This window comes from Oncorhynchus keta, chromosome 31, assembly GCF_023373465.1.
Source record: "Oncorhynchus keta strain PuntledgeMale-10-30-2019 chromosome 31, Oket_V2, whole genome shotgun sequence".
NCBI classification, from domain to species: domain Eukaryota; kingdom Metazoa; phylum Chordata; class Actinopteri; order Salmoniformes; family Salmonidae; genus Oncorhynchus; species Oncorhynchus keta.
In genome coordinates, this window is record NC_068451.1 from 14,796,032 (window position 1) to 14,815,759 (window position 19,728).

The 19,728-nt window shown below is 44.0% G+C and overlaps 1 protein-coding gene across 1 annotated transcript; it reads left to right on the plus strand.

Moving 5' to 3' along the window:
• Nucleotides 1-268: 268 nt before the first annotated feature.
• On the plus strand, nucleotides 269-12,110 carry LOC118364529 (synaptotagmin-11-like). Its single transcript, XM_035746143.2, has 4 exons — nucleotides 269-554; nucleotides 4,416-5,329; nucleotides 7,040-7,160; nucleotides 7,278-12,110. Exons 1-4 carry the CDS (start codon nucleotides 521-523, stop codon nucleotides 7,586-7,588), a joined length of 1,380 nt encoding a protein of 459 aa, XP_035602036.1. The 5' UTR covers nucleotides 269-520; the 3' UTR covers nucleotides 7,589-12,110.
• The last annotated feature ends 7,618 nt before the right edge of the window (nucleotides 12,111-19,728 follow it).

Here is a 19,728-nt window from a genome sequence, read left to right on the forward strand (position 1 = left end):
TGTTTTTTTTAAATGTAAAATTATGATGTATGTAGGTTATAACTATTGTAAAGTTTAGTAAGAATTAAACTGTTTTTATAAAATCTGTATGGTCCTAAATCCTATTGTGTAATGTTGCCTTGCAACTATTTGAATGAAAGTGTGCTACCCATTCACCAGTAATTGGTCATTTACATACATACACAGTTTCATACATGAAAAAATGACATTCTGACGCCACACGGGGGCGGGTCTAAAACCTCCTGTGAGTCCGTGAGTACCAGTCTCGAGCCCCACGCAGCCTCCGCATCCGATAAATAATAGCATCGCTGAGTTTGGTGTATAGAGAGCGAATAGACCATTTGAAAAGAGCAAGACAATCATTATTTATTAACCTGTGAGCTCATTTTCTGGAATATTTGGTTGAAGTATCGTTACTCATTCTCTATGGATATAAAATAGGGACAAATCAGCTTTATATTCGTTCATTTACCCTTTTTATCTGGGCGGCCAGTAAAAGCATCCTGCGTTAATTCTCAAAATGGCTGAGATTACAGATTTACGACCTGCATATGGTAAGTAGCAGGCCTTTTTCGGATTTATTTGGCATTTTGTTTATTGTGTCGTCAGATGTTAACGTTATATGATGTCTTATATTTACATTGCGTGAAACGTTAAAATAATGCCCAGTCGTTTTAGAAATAAGGCCATATGAGATTGAACACACCCAAATAACATGATTAAATTTATTGCATTCATCAAAGATTGCCAAATGTAAATTTGACATCTACTCATTACCATGGTCTATGTTAATGTAAATAACGTCGAATGTAATTTGGAAATTGAACGAAACTGATTACACAGGCCTATTCAACAGAGATAGTAGCATCACTAGGCACAGACGTCAACGTCTATTCCAAGTTGGTTCAACTTCATTTAATTGAAATGACGTGGAAAAAGGTTGATTCAACCAGTGTGTGCTCAGTGGGAGCCTATTACAGTATTTGCTATTATGAAAGTATTTATTTTCAATTCGTGAATAATTTTGTCAACAACATAATAATTGTAGTCCTATTCTATCAAAAATATATTGAGTACTGCGGCCCATTCGCAACATTGTCACTTCTCCTGTGGTTTTCAATGTGCGCGTACGATGGGGTGGGTAGGATGACGTGATGTCTATTCCAGCATAAGCATCGCCAGCCCCCGTTCCTTTGTTTTTGTGAAAGCACGCATCCCGGAACTAGGAGCTTGGCCAAATGGACATATTTTCATTTGATCAGACCTCGAGCTTTAAATTAAGATCCATGAACAGTAGTTTAATGCCACATTGCCACAATAAGAAGTGTAGTGCTCTGAAGGCAGGGGGTGTTGGTGACCCCAAAAGTGCCAGACCCTCTCAGCAAGTGACATGGATAGGTAATGGGGAGGGTTATGGATATTATATAGGAATAGGAATAGAAGAATAGGACAACCCAAGTGCAGAAACAAATCGGATTGTTCTAAACCCTAAAACCAAACACATATTAACACTGTCTCAGGAATGGGGCCTGTAACCGATTGGAGATGATTAATTTCCATGCAGAAGAGGAGGCTTTTTAAAAGAAATGCACTTACATTTCTTGGTTGATTTAAGATTAAACCTTGAAGAACCTCATTACAACAAGCAGTTGGCCTTTTGTCTCAAACAGGCTCAAGATTAACAGTTGTGCAATCAAGGCTTGAGTGTTAGAGATGTGTTATTGCAAACATAATGTTGGCCCTGAGCCTGCTGGATGCAGCAATATAATAATAATATAATAATAATATATGCCATTTAGCAGACGCTTTTATCCAAAGCAGAACATTTCATGGTAGCAAAGAAACAAGAGAGTACTGGAGTTGGATATCTGCAATTCAGCCCAACAGACTCAAGAAACCCAGATTACGGCCAGTGATCTAATCTGGGTCACTCATCAGGATTAAGACACATCTGGTCCACATCACAATCTGAGTTCTGCAAATCAACTGAATCTTATGCTCACAGGCAGCATACAATAAGACATGTAGCCAATGCAGACAGATTGTCTCTCAGTGCTCCATGGTCACTCAGCACTCAGCGGATGATGGGGTTTATGCTGTGCCAACCGGTGCCAGGTAGGAAGAAAGACAGGCAGTTTGTCAGAAGATGGAGAATTTTGCATTCTTCAAACACACGAAACAGCTTTTTCCTGCAATTAGAGCCATAATCATTATGACTAATTCTATGTCAAAACTGTATTTTTTTTCTGAAAACATTATCTAAGCATATCTCTTTACCTGTTCAATTGTCATTTTAGTTAAGGATGCACATTGATTCTTTAAGAACCTTTTTGCCTTCAAGTTTAGTACAACTGCCACACTGGTATATAGTATAATAACCCAATCATTAAAGCCATTTCAGTCAGTTATGTATCTATTTATTGTCATTTGAGTTTTGAAAAGAACAATCAAAATGTCTGTCAATCTTTGCATGCATAGCTCTGTCTATGAACAGTGGTTACATTTCCCCAGCCCCATGACTCAGTTTATCAAACAAAGTGGCAGGGTCAGGCACTGGAAATGTCTAAAATCAAATCAAACGCTGTGTGTGTCACTCTACACTCTCTCCTCCTCCACTCACAATACCTCACGCACTAGAGTATCTAGCGTCCTACCGAGACATCTCTGTGCTCAGTGCACCTTGGAAGGAACCACTTACTAGGGGAGAACTTGGCATGTGTGTGTTGTTCATATTTTGAATGGCAAACTACCTATACAGTAGTGTGGTCTGATCTGTAATCTATGGTTAAATATAATTGCATAATTCCTTGCAAATCAACCTGAGCTCTTTTTCTTGATGAAGGATCTGAGATGGGTTATGCAGAAGGCATAGAGATGGGACCCACAGACAAAATGCTCTTTAAAGTTACCCACAGAAAAAAAACAGAACTGAGGAGATTGGCATTGTGTCTAGTTATGTTAATGAGTACACTCAATTTATGCTATTACTTTACACATTTTGTGGACAATGCTTGGACCCAGTGAAGCAGTAGATTTGAGAGCTCACTACTGAAATCCCTCTGGGGTATGTTTCCAGGGCAACGGGCTCAGCTGGCATTAAGCTCCTTCCAAAATCTGACATCATCCTCCTGGTATCCCTACCCAGAATGCCAATGAAAAACAATAGGAAGGAAGGGCAAGGTATTTTGTTGAAAGACAGACAGTTGAAAGAGGGAGAGGAGAGACAGACAAAGACAGATGAAAATGGAAACGGGAGAGAGATAGAGAAAAACAGACGTAATATAAATATAGTTAGAAAGCTGAGGTAAAGAGGGGGAAAGATAGTGTGTGTGTGTGTGTGTGTGTGTGTGTGTGTGTGTGTGTGTGTGTGTGTGTGTGTGTGTGTGTGTGTGTGTGTGTGTGTGTGTGTGTGTGTGTGTGTGTGTGTGTGTGTGTGTGTGTGTGTGTGTGTGTGTGTGCACGTGTGTGCACGTGTGTGTGTGCATACATGTTTGCCTGCGTGCTTAACATATGTTCATGCTCATGCACATGTAGTGTATAGACTGACAAGTTTACGGGCGGGGGGAGCGAGAAAGGCAACAATGCGTCTCTTTTCAGGGGCTTGGCCAAACAAAGGGTCCTCTCCAGGCCCTGCCCGCCCCACTGCAGCAGGCTCTGTCCACTGAGTCCCATTATAGCTGGGATCAGCACAGTCAGCCTTACCATGTGCGCACAGCACATAGACACAGTCTCTCACTCACCACCAGCAACAAATGAGTGGGTGGGGGCTCGCACACACAGTCACACATAGATGCATGCGTACCTGCATGTGCACAGACACTTAGACCCCCACCCTTCGCACATACACACACGGAGAGACACACACACAGAAACAGGGTATGGGGCTATACCTCCCAGACACATTGAGACAGACAATACACGCCCTAGTCTGTGTGTGTGTGTGTATGTGTGTGTTTGTGTGGTGGGGGGGGCTGACATTTAAGCAACCTGGTGACACCTGGTTGAATGACGTCCATATTGCTCATGTCTTTCCCACTCACACCGTGCCTCGTGCTCTGTGAAGTCACTACTGCTGTATGGCACAGTCACAGTGTTGAGTCACAGTGGAGGGGAGTCACCCTGGGTGGTGTAGTCACATTATTTAGCCTACCTGACAATAATGAGCCACTGAAAGGCATTTACATGATATCCTATTTGATGTTCAGTACTGCATCACTTGGTGCAGCTGAAAGAGTTTAATTTCTTTCATCTGAGTCAGTTCCAGTTCCTGGCTGAACTAAATGCAACTGACAGTTTGACTATCTACTTTATTTAGAGACTCCAGTATGAATATATCCTACACCAGACATTGCAAACACATCCCAGTCTAGACTGTGCAAAGGTGTTAACTCATTCTATGTTCCCCTCTCTTTCAGACATGTCACCGGTGCTGGCCGGTTTTATCGGTGCGGCGGCTCTGGTGGTTGCCGTGGTGATCCTGGTTCTCCTGTGGTCCTTCTGCCAGCGTCGACACCTCCGGGTGATGGGCCGGTACAAGCTCCATGGTGATCAGTACTGTGACTCTGCTGAAGACCCGCCCTACAAGTTCATCCACATGCTGAAGGGCATCAGTATCTACCCAGAGTCCCTCAGCAGCAGCAAGAGGATAGTACGGGTGGCCAGGCGTGCTGGGTGGCAGGGGGAGAGAGACAGAGAGAGGGGTGGCGGCCGCGGGATGGTCCTGGTGGATGCGGAGAACAACATCCTGGACGCGCCTACCCATCTCCAGATGAGCCACCTGGTTCCCCCTGCTGGCCAGCCCAGGATGGAGCGGGCACTGCCCGTCAGGGCCGACTACTGCTGTCTGGATAGCTCAGCTACCAGTAGCGAGAACAGCAGCAAGACTGTTTCACCTTTCACCCCTGCGTCCTCCGACCCAGAATCAGAGCCTGAAACCAGCCTGGGCTCCCTCAGCCTGGCTTTAGACTACAACTTCCCTAAGAAGGCCTTGGTGGTGACCATCGTTGGAGCCCATGGCCTGCCTGCAGTAGACGAACAAGGGAACAGCTCTGACCCTTACGTGAAGATGACCATACTCCCTGAGAAGAAGCACCGGGTGAAGACCAGGGTCCTGAGGAAGACGCTGGAGCCGGTGTTTGACGAGACGTTCACGTTCTACGGGGTGGCCTACAGCTCGCTGCCCGAGCTCACGCTTCACTTCCTGGTGCTCAGCTTTGACCGCTTTGCCCGCGATGATGTCATAGGGGAGGTGGTGGTCCCACTGACAGAGTTGGAACCCAGCACGGGGCGGGTGCACATCACGCAGCAAATCAGCAAGAGGAACATGCAGGTGAGGAGGAGGAGGGGGGCAACCTACACACATTTCAAAGCATGAACAAACAATTCTGACATTACAATCATTATTGGAGGTAGGGGCTGGCTCACACATACAGTACACACACACACACACACACACACACACACACACACACACACACACACACACACACACACACACACACACACACACACACATGGAATTGAGCGCAGTGCAGTACACAGAGGAGATTGTCTGACAGGAAGGTCAATGTGTCTCTTGACTCGGCCCCCATTCAAGTCTTAACTGCAGCCAGACTGAGGAGACAGAAACAACGCCTCCGTGTAATCTCTCAATGCAGCCAGCCATCCATCAGGCTCCCTTTATCATCACAGCCACACATGTGAGTGTGTACCCAACTCTGACTCGCCACGGACTTGTTTTGGTTTTTGTTCCCACATGTACCTGTGGCACTAGTCCTCACTGTGTGGTCATTGTGTATAACCCATCTGCTGGTCAATATAAGAAGGGCTGGATATGTTTTGCATGGATGCATTGCAGGGGTTATTACTTCCTCATTGAAGAAAATGTCTGATCGTAAAAACAGGTAGTGGTACTCAGTACTCAGTGTGGAGGGCAACCTATTGCAGTAGCATGGGGGAAGTCGATACACCATGCATGGGAATCAACCTCATACCTGACTAGGATACCAAGTTGCAGGTGTGTTAAAACTACACTAGAATGAGAAGAGAACTTTGGCTCACTGTAGTGGTGTCAGGGCAAATTTGTGTGGCTAAGCTTTCGGTCAAACAACCTTCTTCAAAACAATAATCCATTATGAGCATACCAATCACCAGGCCACTCACCTATGGATTTTTCTCAGCAAATCCTCATTTTATAATCATTAGATTAGAAAATGCCCTTTTAGTGATGGGTTGGAATAATATGAAAACAATTGCAAGTCAGTGAATATGAGAAAGTGCATGTGTGTGCTGGTCTGTAGCATCATACATCATGTCTATACCTACTGTCATCTGTATTAATATATACAGTACCATTATCTGATGTACATTTATATGGATATACAGTGTAAAGGCCAGATATGACAGATTTTGTTCACAGTTTATCTGATTCATTGTTTAATTTCCTTGCTCTTACTATGCAGAACACCTAGATTATACAAACCACTATACTGTATACGTTGTGCTGTTTCTCACAGAAACACTCAAATAATCACACTAGTCTGTTTCCACACACAGATATGTATGGTATATTTAAGCAATAAGGCCAGAGTGGGTGTGGTATATGGCCAATATACCACGGCTAAGGGCTGCACTTAGCAAGACGCAATGTGGAGTGCCTGGATACAGCCCTTAGCTGTGGTATATTGGCCATATACCACAAGCCCCAGATGTGCCTTGTTGCTATTATAAACTGGTTAACAATGCAATTAGAGCAGTAAAAATAAATGTTTTGTCATACAGCCAATCAGCATTCAGGGCTTGAACCACCCAGTTTATAATTGTGCATGTAGAACAAGGTTGACAAATAGATCATTCCAAAGACTGCTGAGTTGTATTGTCCTGGCAATTGGTGCCCCATTACTCTTTTAATATATGACTATACGATTATGGCTGTTTGATTGTTGCATTGTATCTTAAAGGCTGAGTAGGTGGGTTTGATGATTGTTCCTTTTGAATGAGTCAATAGTTAAATCCTCTATGTGTCTGTCTCTTCCTGCAGTGTGAGAGCCGTGGGGAGCTGTTGGTGTCTCTGTCCTACCAACCTGTCTCCCACCGCCTCAGTGTGGTGGTGCTGAAGGCCAAACACCTGCCCAAGATGGACATCTCTGGCCTGTCTGGAAGTGAGTTCAACCACTGAGTTTGTCTGTGTGTGCCTGTGGACAATTCAAAAAGGCAGAGCTTGTGTAGATGTTCCCTTTACATATGACAATATTCCAAAATCTCCTTCTCTCCCTTAGACCCATATGTGAAAGTCAATGTGTTCTACGGACGCAAGCGCATCGCCAAGAAAAAGACGCACGTGAAGAGGTGCACGTTAAACCCCGTCTTCAACGAGTCCTTCATATACGACGTGCCCCCCGAGCTGCTCCCTGAGATCTCTGTGGAGTTTGTGGTGGTCGACTTTGACCGTACCACTAAGAACGAGGTGGTGGGGTGTCTGCCCCTCGGCCTGCACAGCCCCTGTCCCTCTGGCGCCGCCCACTGGCGGGAGGTCTGTGAAAACCCCCGTCGGCAGATCTCAAAGTGGCACAACCTCAGTGAATATTAGCTCCTCCCACCGCCTAATGCATTATAGTTCTACTTGTGTGTATAAGGGGAGGTGGAGGAGGGGAAGAGAGAGACTTCTTGATGAGAGAGTGGCTTTTCCTCATGCCAAACTTTCTCTTGTGAATAATACCAACAGAAAATGAACAACATTCCTGGTGGGACTTGTACAGTGGACTTTACAGTGGTTAAGGTTCAATTACAGGATCGAATTAAAGTAACAAACATGCATACAGATAAACATACACATATATAACCCACACCACTACAGAATTATAGAGACACTCAGTCTCAGCATTAGGTTAAGAGTAATGAAAATGAAAAAGTTGTTTGTTAACCAGAATGTGACTATGATCACACATTCAAGGCTGTTATGAATTATTGTCTGGCCATGTTGTATGAAGTTTAGGCGACGGGAGGATACATGCAAATGCTAAAAAAAAAACGAATTGTCAGACTTCAAAATCCTCCCCTTGCCAGTATTGTACTTCAATTCATCGCATGTCTGAATTAAACAGAAATATCATCAAATCAAATGTACTAAGGAAACAGAAGTATTGCTTGTATTGATAGTGAGATTTGAATTATCTCTTAAACTGAGAAAACCTCATGCAACCCTACTCTCTGTTGCAGTTTATCTACAGGTAGGACCAAATAGGACAGCTAGAATTTTCTTCCCAATAAATATTTGTTGAAACAATTCTTGAATGTTTTGGAGCCTAACTATTGTCGTTTAGTGCCATTACCATATTTGTTGACGAGCTCTGTATCTAAAATTAAAACCATCAAGGTTTCAAACCAATTAATGCTATGTTGTAAAGACAAATGTGATTTCACTGCAAAAATATTTATTTTGAGTCCATTTTTAGAACTAATTCGGACTGAAAATATGAATGTAATAAAATAACCACAACATTATTACTTGGATACATGTCATCACAAGAAATATGACAACTTCTCATACTGTGGCATTTAAAAAGCATTCACCACAGTATAAGCGAATACCTGAAATATCACTGCAGCAGGTTAGTCTTAGTACTGTAATAACCAGGTAATAACACATGCTAGTTAGCAGCTTGTAGTGCCAGAAGATGTTCTTTGAAAGTCACTGATATTATTGTGAAAAATGGTTTTGACATGAAGAGTTGTAAAGGGTCATGTTTTGCTGTATGATTTCCAAAATGCTTACACAGTATGTTCCACTATTTTGGCTAATGCCGACATGCTCATCTTTTACGGCTCGATTCAATCCGAATCACCAGTTCTGCACTCTAGAACGCTTGAAATGGAAACGTAATTGTCTATTGAGCTGACATATGCAGCGTTTACCGTGAATTCAGTCTTCTCGAACTTGGAACATTGCCTTCACATTTTAATAGCGATGATCTTGATCGATACGGATTGAATCGAGCCCTTCATGTATTTTTGTTCTCTTTCATTTGTCTAATTTCAAGAATATATTGTATAAAAGAACGGTACTTTATATCTTGAAGGCAACAATTTTGTATAGTGAATAGCCTCACAGGTTGAAGCTCCTGTATGTTGTTGGTAATACTCTGTGTGTGTGTGTGTGTGTGTGGAGACTGCAGAGCCCAGGTGCACTGTTTGGAACAATGTAAGTGGTGATGGGGTTCAGAGCAGGACATGGCAGTGGGGTGGCTACTGCTAGCTTCTGGCTACCCCTCGTCCTTCTGGCTTTGACCAGAAGGAAGAGACACAGGTGGGCAAAACCCCACTCCTCCACTGTCACTAATTAAGCTCCATCCTCTCTTCCTCCTCTTTTTCTCTCGCTCTCTCACTCTCTTTCACCCTTCTTTGCTTCTTTCTTTCTAGCTCTCTCTTTACAGTCCCTTATTCCTCAATCTCCTTCGTTCTCCCGTCTCCTCTTTCTAACTCTTTCTTTACAGTCCCTTATTTCCTCAATCTCCTTCGTTCTCCCCTGTCTCCTCTTTCTAACTCTTTCTTTACAGTCCCTTATTTCCTCAATCTCCTTCGTTCTCCCGTCTCCTCTTTTTAACTCTTTCTTTACAGTCCCTTATTTCCTCAATCTCCTTCGTTCTCCCCTGTCTCCTCTTTCTAACTCTTTCTTTACAGTCCCTTATTTCCTCAATCTCCTTCGTTCTCCCGTCTCCTCTTTCTAACTCTTTCTTTACAGTCCCTTATTTCCTCAATCTCCTTCGTTCTCCCCTGTCTCCTCTTTCTAACTCTTTCTTTACAGTCCCTTATTTCCTCAATCTCCTTTGTTCTCCCCTGTCTCCTCTTTCTAACTCTTTCTTTACAGTCCCCTATTTCCTCAATCTCCTTCGTTCTCCCTTGTCTCCTCTTTCTAACTTTTTCTTCATACAGTCCCTTATTTCCTCAATCTCCTTCGTTCTCCCCTGTCTCCTCTTTCTAACTCTTTCTTTACAGTCCCTTATTTCCTCAATCTCCTTCATTCTCCATTGTCTCCTCTTTCTAACTCTTTCTTTACAGTCCCTTATTTCCTCAATCTCCTTTGTTCTCCCCTGTCTCCTCTTTCTAACTCTTTCTTTACAGTTCCTTATTTCCTCAATCTCCTTCGTTCTCCCCTGTCTCCTCTTTCTAACTCTTTCTTTACAGTCCCTTATTTCCTCAATCTCCTTCATTCTCCCTTGTCTCCTCTTTCTAACTCTTTCTTTACAGTCCCTTATTTCCTCAATCTCCTTCATTCTCCATTGTCTCCTCTTTCTAACTCTTTCTTTACAGTCCCTTATTTCCTCAATCTCCTTTGTTCTCCCCTGTCTCCTCTTTCTAACTCTTTCTTTACAGTCCCTTATTTCCTCAATCTCCTTCATTCTCCCTTGTCTCCTCTTTCTAACTCTTTCTTTACAGTCCCTTATTTCCTCAATCTCCTTTGTTCTCCCCTGTCTCCTCTTTCTAACTCTTTCTTTACAGTCCCTTATTTCCTCAATCTCCTTCATTCTCCCTTGTCTCCTCTTACTAACTCTTTCTTTACAGTCTCTTATTTCCTCAATCTCCTTCGTTCTCCTGTCTCCTCTTTCTAACTCTTTCTTTACAGTCCCTTATTTCCTCAATCTCTTTCGTTCTCCCGTCTCCTCTTTCTAACTCTTTCTTTACAGTCCCTTATTTCTTTGTCATTTTATTTGGATCACTAATATCTCAAATTCCTTTTAATGCTTCATTCCTCATAATGAGAGATGTCACAGTATTTGACCGATTAGTGAACCCATCATAACACCTATCACACCCTGTGAGGATTTGGCTGTATGACTGTTATGCTCTGTCATCATTGTACCCTGTAGGCAAGGGGTGTTAAACTCATTCCATGGAGGGCCTAGAGTGTCTGCAGGTTTTTGTTTTTCCCTAGACAACAAGTTGTGGGGAGTTCCTTACTAATTAGTGACCATAATTCATAGTCATAATTCAATGAAGTACAAGGGAGGAGCGAAAACTCACAGACACTCAGCCCTCCGTGGAATGAGTTTGACACCTGTGCTGTAGGCCTACTCAGTGGAGACATGGGGAGCTGTAAGCAGCAATGGCTTTACATCACACTGTGTAACATTTACTGCAGTGCAGTCTGTACAATTGACTGTGGGAAACTCTGGGAGGATAGTAATCACAGTGAAGCCAAGGTGAAAATACTTAAGTAAGACTGCAGCTCTGTGTCGACAAGGCAAGGGGAAGGCAGAAATGTGTGTTGCAATACACATGAGCTGCCTTGTTTTTCTTTTGGCAGCAAACTCCTGCAATTAGAACCCCCACCATTTTGACTGTCTATATCCCCATTTATACCTGGTGCTAACGTGGGTCCTTTGTCCTGATCTAGTCCCCATTCTGATTGTGCCCACATTTCCAGAAGTGTGTCTACACATGGTATTACAATTAGTCTTTTATCTGTCCACTGTGTCTGCATTCCTGGTCCCTTTATGCAAATAATTTCACAGTTATAATATTTATATATATATTTACTGTAAGACACATATTGATGTAATCAGCCACCTGTCACTGATTTTAGAGGCTGGAATAATGATGATTTAAATGGTTTCTCTGTCCAGATCTGTCTACACTTGTAAGATGTCCAGACACAATAAGATCACAATCAGATCACAATGTGTATTTTGATTGTTAACACCTGTCTAAAATGTGGGCACAATCAGAATGTGGACAAGATCAGGACAAAGGACGCAAGTTAGAACAAGGTATAAATGGGGCTTACTTCACCTCGTCTCCCCAACTTTGACCTTCAGTGTAGCTATTTCCTTTGTTGATATATCCTTATTGACTAATTTGGAATAAAATATGAAACCTAATGAAAACAAACTGTAATAATGACTGATCGTGGATTGGTACAAATGATTATTTCAAGGTATCCTCTGTCCATAAACATGGAGTTAAACTACAGTATGTAAAGAAATACTTGCCAGTAATGCGAACGGTGTCTAAAACTTTCATTTTCCTATATGCTGAGTATATTATGCAGATGCTAACTTGTGTGTTGGTTTCATTAACAGTCATTCAACGTGCAAATAAAATGTTATACTCCAGTGTTTGCAGCTAATTTTTAAAAACAGCTTTACATCACCAGAATCTTGACATACATGCATGGAGGCATGTTTGCACACAGGCTTGTAAGCATGTACACACACTCACACACTCCTCATAACTGAGCTACATTAACAAATCTTAGGGATAGCTCCCTTTTTTTCAATTTTCGCCTAAAATGACATATCCAAATCTAACTGCCTGTAGCTCGGCCCTGAAGAAAGGATATGCATATTCTTGGTACCATTTGAAAGGAAACACTGAATTTTGTGGAAATGTGAATTGAATGTAGGAGAATATAACCCAGTAGATCTGTTAGAAACAAAATACACTATCTTTGAAATGCAACAGAAACGTCCCAGTTCCAGCCATCACTCTGCTTGTAATTCCGATGGTGTCCACAAGATGGTAGCAGTGTATATGCAAAGTGTCAGACAGATAACTTGAAGTATGAGCGAACGACATGACATTTAGTGTGTCACCCAGGTACATTTGGGCAAATCGTGAAGGAGACATTTGCATTCATATTACATTTTTCTACAAGAATATCGTCAAATCTGTATACTTGGACTTTGATTGAGCTTTTTTTTTTTATTGAGCTTTTCCAGTATTAATAGCCATATTATAAGTTCAACATTTGTAAAACAACCAGTTTTCATAACTTCGTAGATAGATAGATAGATTTTCACAGATTCCTTTCTTTGCAAATTGAATGAGTGGAAATACAAAATCAATCGTTTATGCTATATGGACCTTTTTAGGACATGAAAAAGGATCCATGTATGTAACAACTTCTTAAATTACACAGATGACTAGTGCTGCTTCAACCACAGGCCTATATTACACCACAAGAGGGTGTTGTTTGTCATGATATGTTCAATATTTTCATGTTGCATATTGTGCTTGAAGTTAATGAGGAGCAGCTGATTGAATTACTGACCTTAGTTCCTTTTTTATGTCTCTATTTTAGTTTGGTAAGGGCGTGAGTTGGGTTGGGCATTCTATGTTTTGTTCTGTGTGATATATTTCTAGGTGTTCGGCCTGGTATGGTTCCCAATCAAAGGCAGCTGTCAATCGTTGTCTCTGATTGAGAACCATACTTAGGCAGCCTGTTTTCCCACTATGGGTTGTGGGTAGTTGTTTTCTGTTTAGTTTATTGCACCTTGCAGAACTGTTCGTTTGTCGTTTTATCATTTTTTGTTCAAGTATTCGTATTGATTAAAAGGTATTATGAATACTTACCACGCTGCACCTTGGTCTTCTCCTTCTCTGGACAACAGCCGTTACAAAGTCTGTGAGGATCACGAGAGGCAGGCTTGTTTTGATTTTTTGTATTTCTGAGGATCAGAAGGAATATGTGTTGCGTCTCACCCGATTTGAGAAGTTTGTCGTCTGTGTCTCTTCGGAAAAGGGCATCCCTCAAGGGGGTAATATCTGCCGTCTCGAGGGAAGTCGATGTTGAACAGATTAAAAATATTTCTGGAGTAATTGATGCACGTCGGATAAATTGTGTGGTGAATTATGAAAAAGTGAAGAGCCTATCGGTTCTTTTGTTTTTGATATGTAGTCTCTCGCTCCTCAAGAGCAGTTGGGGTAATTAAATTACAGAGTCAAAGCATTTATCCCAAGACCAATGATCACTTTAAAGCTTTTGGACGTGTTTTAAGTATTTGTAGAAGGGAGAAACCAATATGTCCAAGTTGTGGAGAAGATCATGTTGTGTTTTAAAAGTGATAAAAATGTGACAAGTTGCAATTGTGGTGGGAATCATGGAGCCATGTCTTTGGAATGTGAAGGGGGGTAAAACCAAGGCCTTATACCTTTTAAAGGGTTAATTGTTTTATGATAAACTGTAAGGTCTCCTCTTCAGGAGACCTCTGTGTGTTAACCCCTGGTTTGAGTGTTGTGCCCTTCAGACACTATCAGAAGGTGGAAACCGCTTACGTTCGTTGTCATACCCTGATCAGTTTCACCTGTCCTTGTTATTGTCTCCACCCGCTCCAGGTTTTGCTTGTTATCCCTGGTGTTTTTATCCCTGTGTTTCCTGTCTCTGTGCCAGTTTGTCTTGAATGTTCCAAGTCAACCAGAGTGTTTTTCCTGTGCGCCTGCCTTTTCTATTCTCTTTTAATAGTCCTCCCGGTTTTGACCCTTGCCTGTTTTCTGGACTTTACCCACCTGCCTGACCATTCTGCCTGCCCTGACCTCGAGCCTGCCTGACCATTCTGCCTGCCCTGACCTCGAGCCTGCCTGACCATTCTGCCTGCCCTGACCTCGAGCCTGCCTGACCATTCTGCCTGCCCTGACCTCGAGCCTGCCTGACCATTCTGCCTGCCCTGACCTCGAGCCTGCCTGCCTGCCACACTGTACCTCCTGGACTCTGAACTGGTTTTGACTTTTTGCCTCTCCACGACCATTCTCTTGCCTACCCCTTTTGGATTATTAATAAATATCAAAGACTCAAACCATCTGCCTCCAGTGTCTGCATCTGGGTCTCACCTTGTGCCCTTATAGTTCATACTCCTCCTGTCTGGGCCCCACCTGGCTATCTGAGGTTCTGAGAATACGACGGGTTTTCTGAGAACACAAGGCTGCCACAGGCCTGTTGAAAACGGCCACCTGTCAGAAGATGCTTAGACTCATTCACCTTGTTATGACCCAAAACTTGTGATGAAAGGTCAAGTTTCGGTCAAACCCACTTTTGAGCTTTTAATGGCTGACAAGACGGTTGCTGCTGTCAGGGGGAGGTTAGATTTATTAAAATGTTGTTGCCAGGGAAAGTCACACAAGGAAGACTGGGGAGGCTATATGAGTTACAGGATGTCTTAGCTCTCCCCAGGTTCTGCAAAATGTATATTATATACAGGACTCTGTACCAACTTCTGCCTACAATTGTATTACTAAATTGACCAACAATTGCCTGAAAATGGTGAAAGAGAATGAGGTGGCCAAAGTCAGGGCTGTCCAGAGTATTTCATATGCAGCGGTGGTTAAAAGGGTTGAGGGTTCGAATGGTGCTCCTGAAGATTTCATGGTGGTGCATAGGGCTTCAATGCAGACTGCAGGGGTTGCCTTTCACAAGCAGAACCCAGATATTTTAAAGGTTAAGAAGGTGGACTTTGTGGCCTATATACTATATATACAAAAGTATGTGAACACTCCTGGATTTGGCTATTTCAGCCACACCCGTTGCTGACAGGTGTATAAAATCGAGCACACCGCCATGCAATCTCCATAGACAAACATTGGCAGTAGAATGGCCTTAGCTCAGAGACTTTCAACGTGGCACCGTCATAGGAGGCCACCTTTCCAACAAGTCAGTTTGTCAAATTTCTGCCCTGCTAGAGCTGTCCCGGTCAAATGTAAACGCTGTTATTGTCAAGTGGAAACATCTAGGAGCAACAACGCCTCAGCTGCGAAGTGGTAGGCCACACAAGCTCTCAGAATGGGACCACCAAGTGCTAAAGTGTGTAGCGTGAAAAAAAACAGTTGCAACGCTTACTACCAAGTTCCAAACTGAATCTCGAAGCAACAGCACAAGAACTGTCATTGAGAGCTTCATGAAATGGGTTACCAAGACTGAGCATTCATACATACACCAAGACTGAGCACTCATACATACACCAAGACTGAGCACTCATACATACACAAACCTGATATCACCATTCGTAATGCCAAGTGTCGGCTGGAGTGGTGTAAAGCTTGTCGCCACTGGACTCTGGAACAGTGGAAATGCGTTCTCTGGAGTGATGAATCATCTGGAGTAATGAATCACGCTGCACCATCTGGAGTGATGAATCACACTTCACCATCTGGAGTGATGAATCACGCTTCACCATCTGGAGTGATGAATCACGTTGGATCATCTGGAGTGATGAATCACGCCTCACCATCTGGAGTTATGAATCACGCTGCACCATCTGGGGTGAATAATCAAGCTGCACCACCTGGAGTGATGAATCACACTGCACCATCTGGAGTGATGAATCACGCTGCACCACCTGGAGTGATGAATCATGTTTCACCATTTCACCATTTGGAGTAATGAATCACGCTGCACCATCTGGAGTGATGAATCACGTTGCACCATCTGGAGTAATGAATCACGCTGCACCATCTGGAGTGATGAATCACGCTGCACCATCTGGAGTGATGAATCACGCTGCACCATCTGGAGTGATGAATCACACTGCACCATCTGGAGTGATGAAGCGGCGCAGGTCCTAATCCAGGCACTTGTCATCTCCCGTCTTGATTACTGCAACTCGCTGTTGGCTGGGCTCCCTGCCTGTGCCATTAAACCCCTACAACTCATCCAGAACGCCGCAGCCCGTCTGGTGTTCAACCTTCCCAAGTTCTCTCACGTCACCCCGCTCCTCCGCTCTCTCCACTGGCTTCCAGTTGAAGCTCGCATCCGCTACAAGACCATGGTGCTTGCCTACGGAGCTGTGAGGGGAACGGCACCTCAGTACCTCCAGGCTCTGATCAGGCCCTACACCCAAACAAGGGCACTGCGTTCATCCACCTCTGGCCTGCTCGCCTCCCTACCACTGAGGAAGTACAGTTCCCGCTCAGCCCAGTCAAAACTGTTCGCTGCCCTGGCCCCCCAATGGTGGAACAAACTCCCTCACGACGCCAGGACAGCGGAGTCAATCACCACCTTCCGGAGACACCTGAAACCCCACCTCTTCAAGGAATACCTAGGATAGGGTAAGTAATCCTTCTCACCCCCCCCCCCCTAAAAGATTTAGATGCACTATTGTAAAGTGGCTGTTCCACTGGATGTCATAAGGTGTATGCACCAATTTGTAAGTCGCTCTGGATAAGAGCGTCTGCTAAATGACTTAAATGTAAATGTAAATGTAAATGAATCACGCTGAACCATCTGGAGTGATGAATCATGTTGCACCATCTGACAGCCTGACGGAAGAGTCTGGGTTTGACAGATGCCAAGAGAATACTACCTGTCCCAATGCATAGTGCCAACTGTAAAAGTTTGGTGGAGGAGGAAAAACGGTCTGGGTCTGTTTTTCATGGTTCGGGCCAGGCCCCTTAGTTCCAGTGTAGAGAAATCTTAACGCTACAGCATTCAATGATATGTGTGTGTGTGTGTGTGTGTGTGTGTGTGTGTGTGTGTGTGTGTGTGTGTGTGTGTGTGTGTGTGTGTGTGTGTGTGTGTGTGTGTGTGTGTGTGTGTGTGTGTGTGTGTGTGTGTGTGAGGGATGGTAAATATGAACATGTGTAGGAGGGTGGTAGAGAATGGGTGTGTGGATGCATAGAGTATATGTTGTGTGGGAATGTATGAGAATGGATTAGTTAGTAGATGGATAGATGGTGTGTCTGAGAGGGTGGGAAAAGATGGGAGGTTGGGACAAGCTTGGCTTGGTTGGGTAAGGATGGGAGGTAGGGACAAGCTTAGCTTGGATGGGCAAGAGTGGGAAAAGATGGGAGGTTGGGACAAGCTTGGCTTGGTTGGGTAAGGATGGGAGGTAGGGACAAGCTTAGCTTGGATGGGCAAGAGTGGGAAAAGATGGGAGGTTGGGACAAGCTTGGCTTGGTTGGGTAAGGATGGGAGGTTGGGACAAGCTTGGCTTGGTTGGGTAAGGATGGGAGGTTGGGACAAGCTTGGCTTGGTTGGGTAAGGATGGGAGGTAGGGACAAGCTTAGCTTGGGTGGGCAAGAGTGGGAAAAGATGGGAGGTTGGGACAAGCTTGGTTTGGGTGGGGTAAAGGTGGAGGAAAACTGGGAGGGAGAGGGGGAGAGGGATACATTTGGGTTGGGAGAGAGGGAAGGAAGGATTTATCTATACTGCAATGTATTTGTATTTATTTTTGTGACTTTAAAACTTGCTGTAAAATGAATAAAAGTTCTGGACAGATTAGGAGACGATGTCAAGTCATTAAAAAAAAAGTTTTTATTTAAACTTTATTTAACTAGGCACGTCAAACACGGACGATGCTGGGCCAATTATTATTAGTCCTTGTTTGCCTTGATAGCTTAGATTCAATGGTGGTTATTGGTTATTGAGTGGAGATTGGGACGGGGTGGCTAGTAGGGCATCAGACACTTCTTTGAAGTATGTGTGTTGCCGCCCTTCACTCTGTAACGGTTTTCTAGGTGTGGTGAAGGAGAGTCGGACCAAACTGCAGCGTGTAGACTGCGATCCATGTTTAATGAACAAAAAACGTAACGAAAACCAAAACAGCCTATACTAGTGAAAACTAACACAGACAGGAACAAGGACACTAAGGACAATCACCCACGACAAACTCAAAGAATATGGCTGCCTAAATATGGTTCCCAATCAGAGACAACGATAAACACCTGCCTCTGATTGAGAACCACTCCAGACAGCCATAGACTTTGCTAGATCACCCCACTAGCTACAATCCCAATACATACACACCAAAACCCCAAGACAAAACACACCATAATACAAAAAACCCATGCCACACCCTGGCCTGACCCAATACATGAAGATAAACACAAAATACTTCGACCAGGGCGTGACACACTCATCTCACTTCGGTCACAAAATCCTTCTCTATACCATCTACTACATCTTGCCATCTTGATGTAATGTATCACTAGCCACTTTAAACAATGCCAATTTATATGTTTACATACCCTACATTACTCATCTCATATGTATATACTGTACTCTATACCATCCACTGCATCTTCTTCATCTTCTGCTCACACTGCCCTACCCTATGCTCTGACCTCTTTCTCCCCTCTCTCTCCAGATGAAATCTCGCGTCTTGTGACGGCCGGCCGCCCAACAACCTGCCCGCTTGACCCTATCCCCTCCTCTCTTCTCCAGACCATTTCCGGAGACCTTCTCCCTTACCTCACCTCGCTCATCAACTCATCCCTGACCGCTGGCTACGTCCCTCCCGTCTTCAAGAGAGCGAGAGTTGCACCCCTTCTGAAAAAACCTACACTCGATCCCTCCGATGTCAACAACTACAGACCAGTATCCCTTCTCTCTTTTCTCTCCAAAACTCTTGAGCGTGCCGTCCTTGGCCAGCTCTACCGCTATCTCTCTCAGAATGACCTTCTTGATCCAAATCAGTCAGGTTTCAAGACTAGTCATTCAACTGAGACTGCTCTTCTCTGTATCACGGAGGCGCTCCGCACTGCTAAAGCTAACTCTCTCTCCTCTGCTCTCATCCTTCTAGACCTATCGGCTGCCTTCGATACTGTGAACCATCAGATCCTCCTCTCCACCTTCTCCGAGTTGGGCATCTCCGGCGCGGCCCACGCTTGGATTGCGTCCTACCTGACAGGTCGCTCCTACCAGGTGGCGTGGCGAGAATCTGTCTCCTCACCACGCGCTCTCACCACTGGTGTCCCCCAGGGCTCTGTTCTAGGCCCTCTCTTATTCTCGCTATACACCAAGTCACTTGGCTCTGTCATAACCTCACATGGTCTCTCCTATCATTGCTATGCAGACGACACACAATTAATCTTCTCCTTTCCCCCTTCTGATGACCAGGTGGCGAATCGCATCTCTGCATGTCTGGCAGACATATCAGTGTGGATGACGGATCACCACCTCAAGCTGAACCTCAGCAAGACGGAGCTCCTCTTCCTCCCGGGAAGGACTGCCCGTTCCATGAT

Bases quoted from the DNA above. Each gene is read 5' to 3' on its own strand.
- LOC118364529 (XM_035746143.2), top strand. From the start codon at position 521: ATGGCTGAGATTACAGATTTACGACCTGCATATG. The intron at 555-4,415 runs GTAAGTAGCAGG...CCTCTCTTTCAG, and splicing joins AGATTTACGACCTGCATATG to ACATGTCACCGGTGCTGGCC. The intron at 5,330-7,039 runs GTGAGGAGGAGG...CTCTTCCTGCAG, and splicing joins TCAGCAAGAGGAACATGCAG to TGTGAGAGCCGTGGGGAGCT.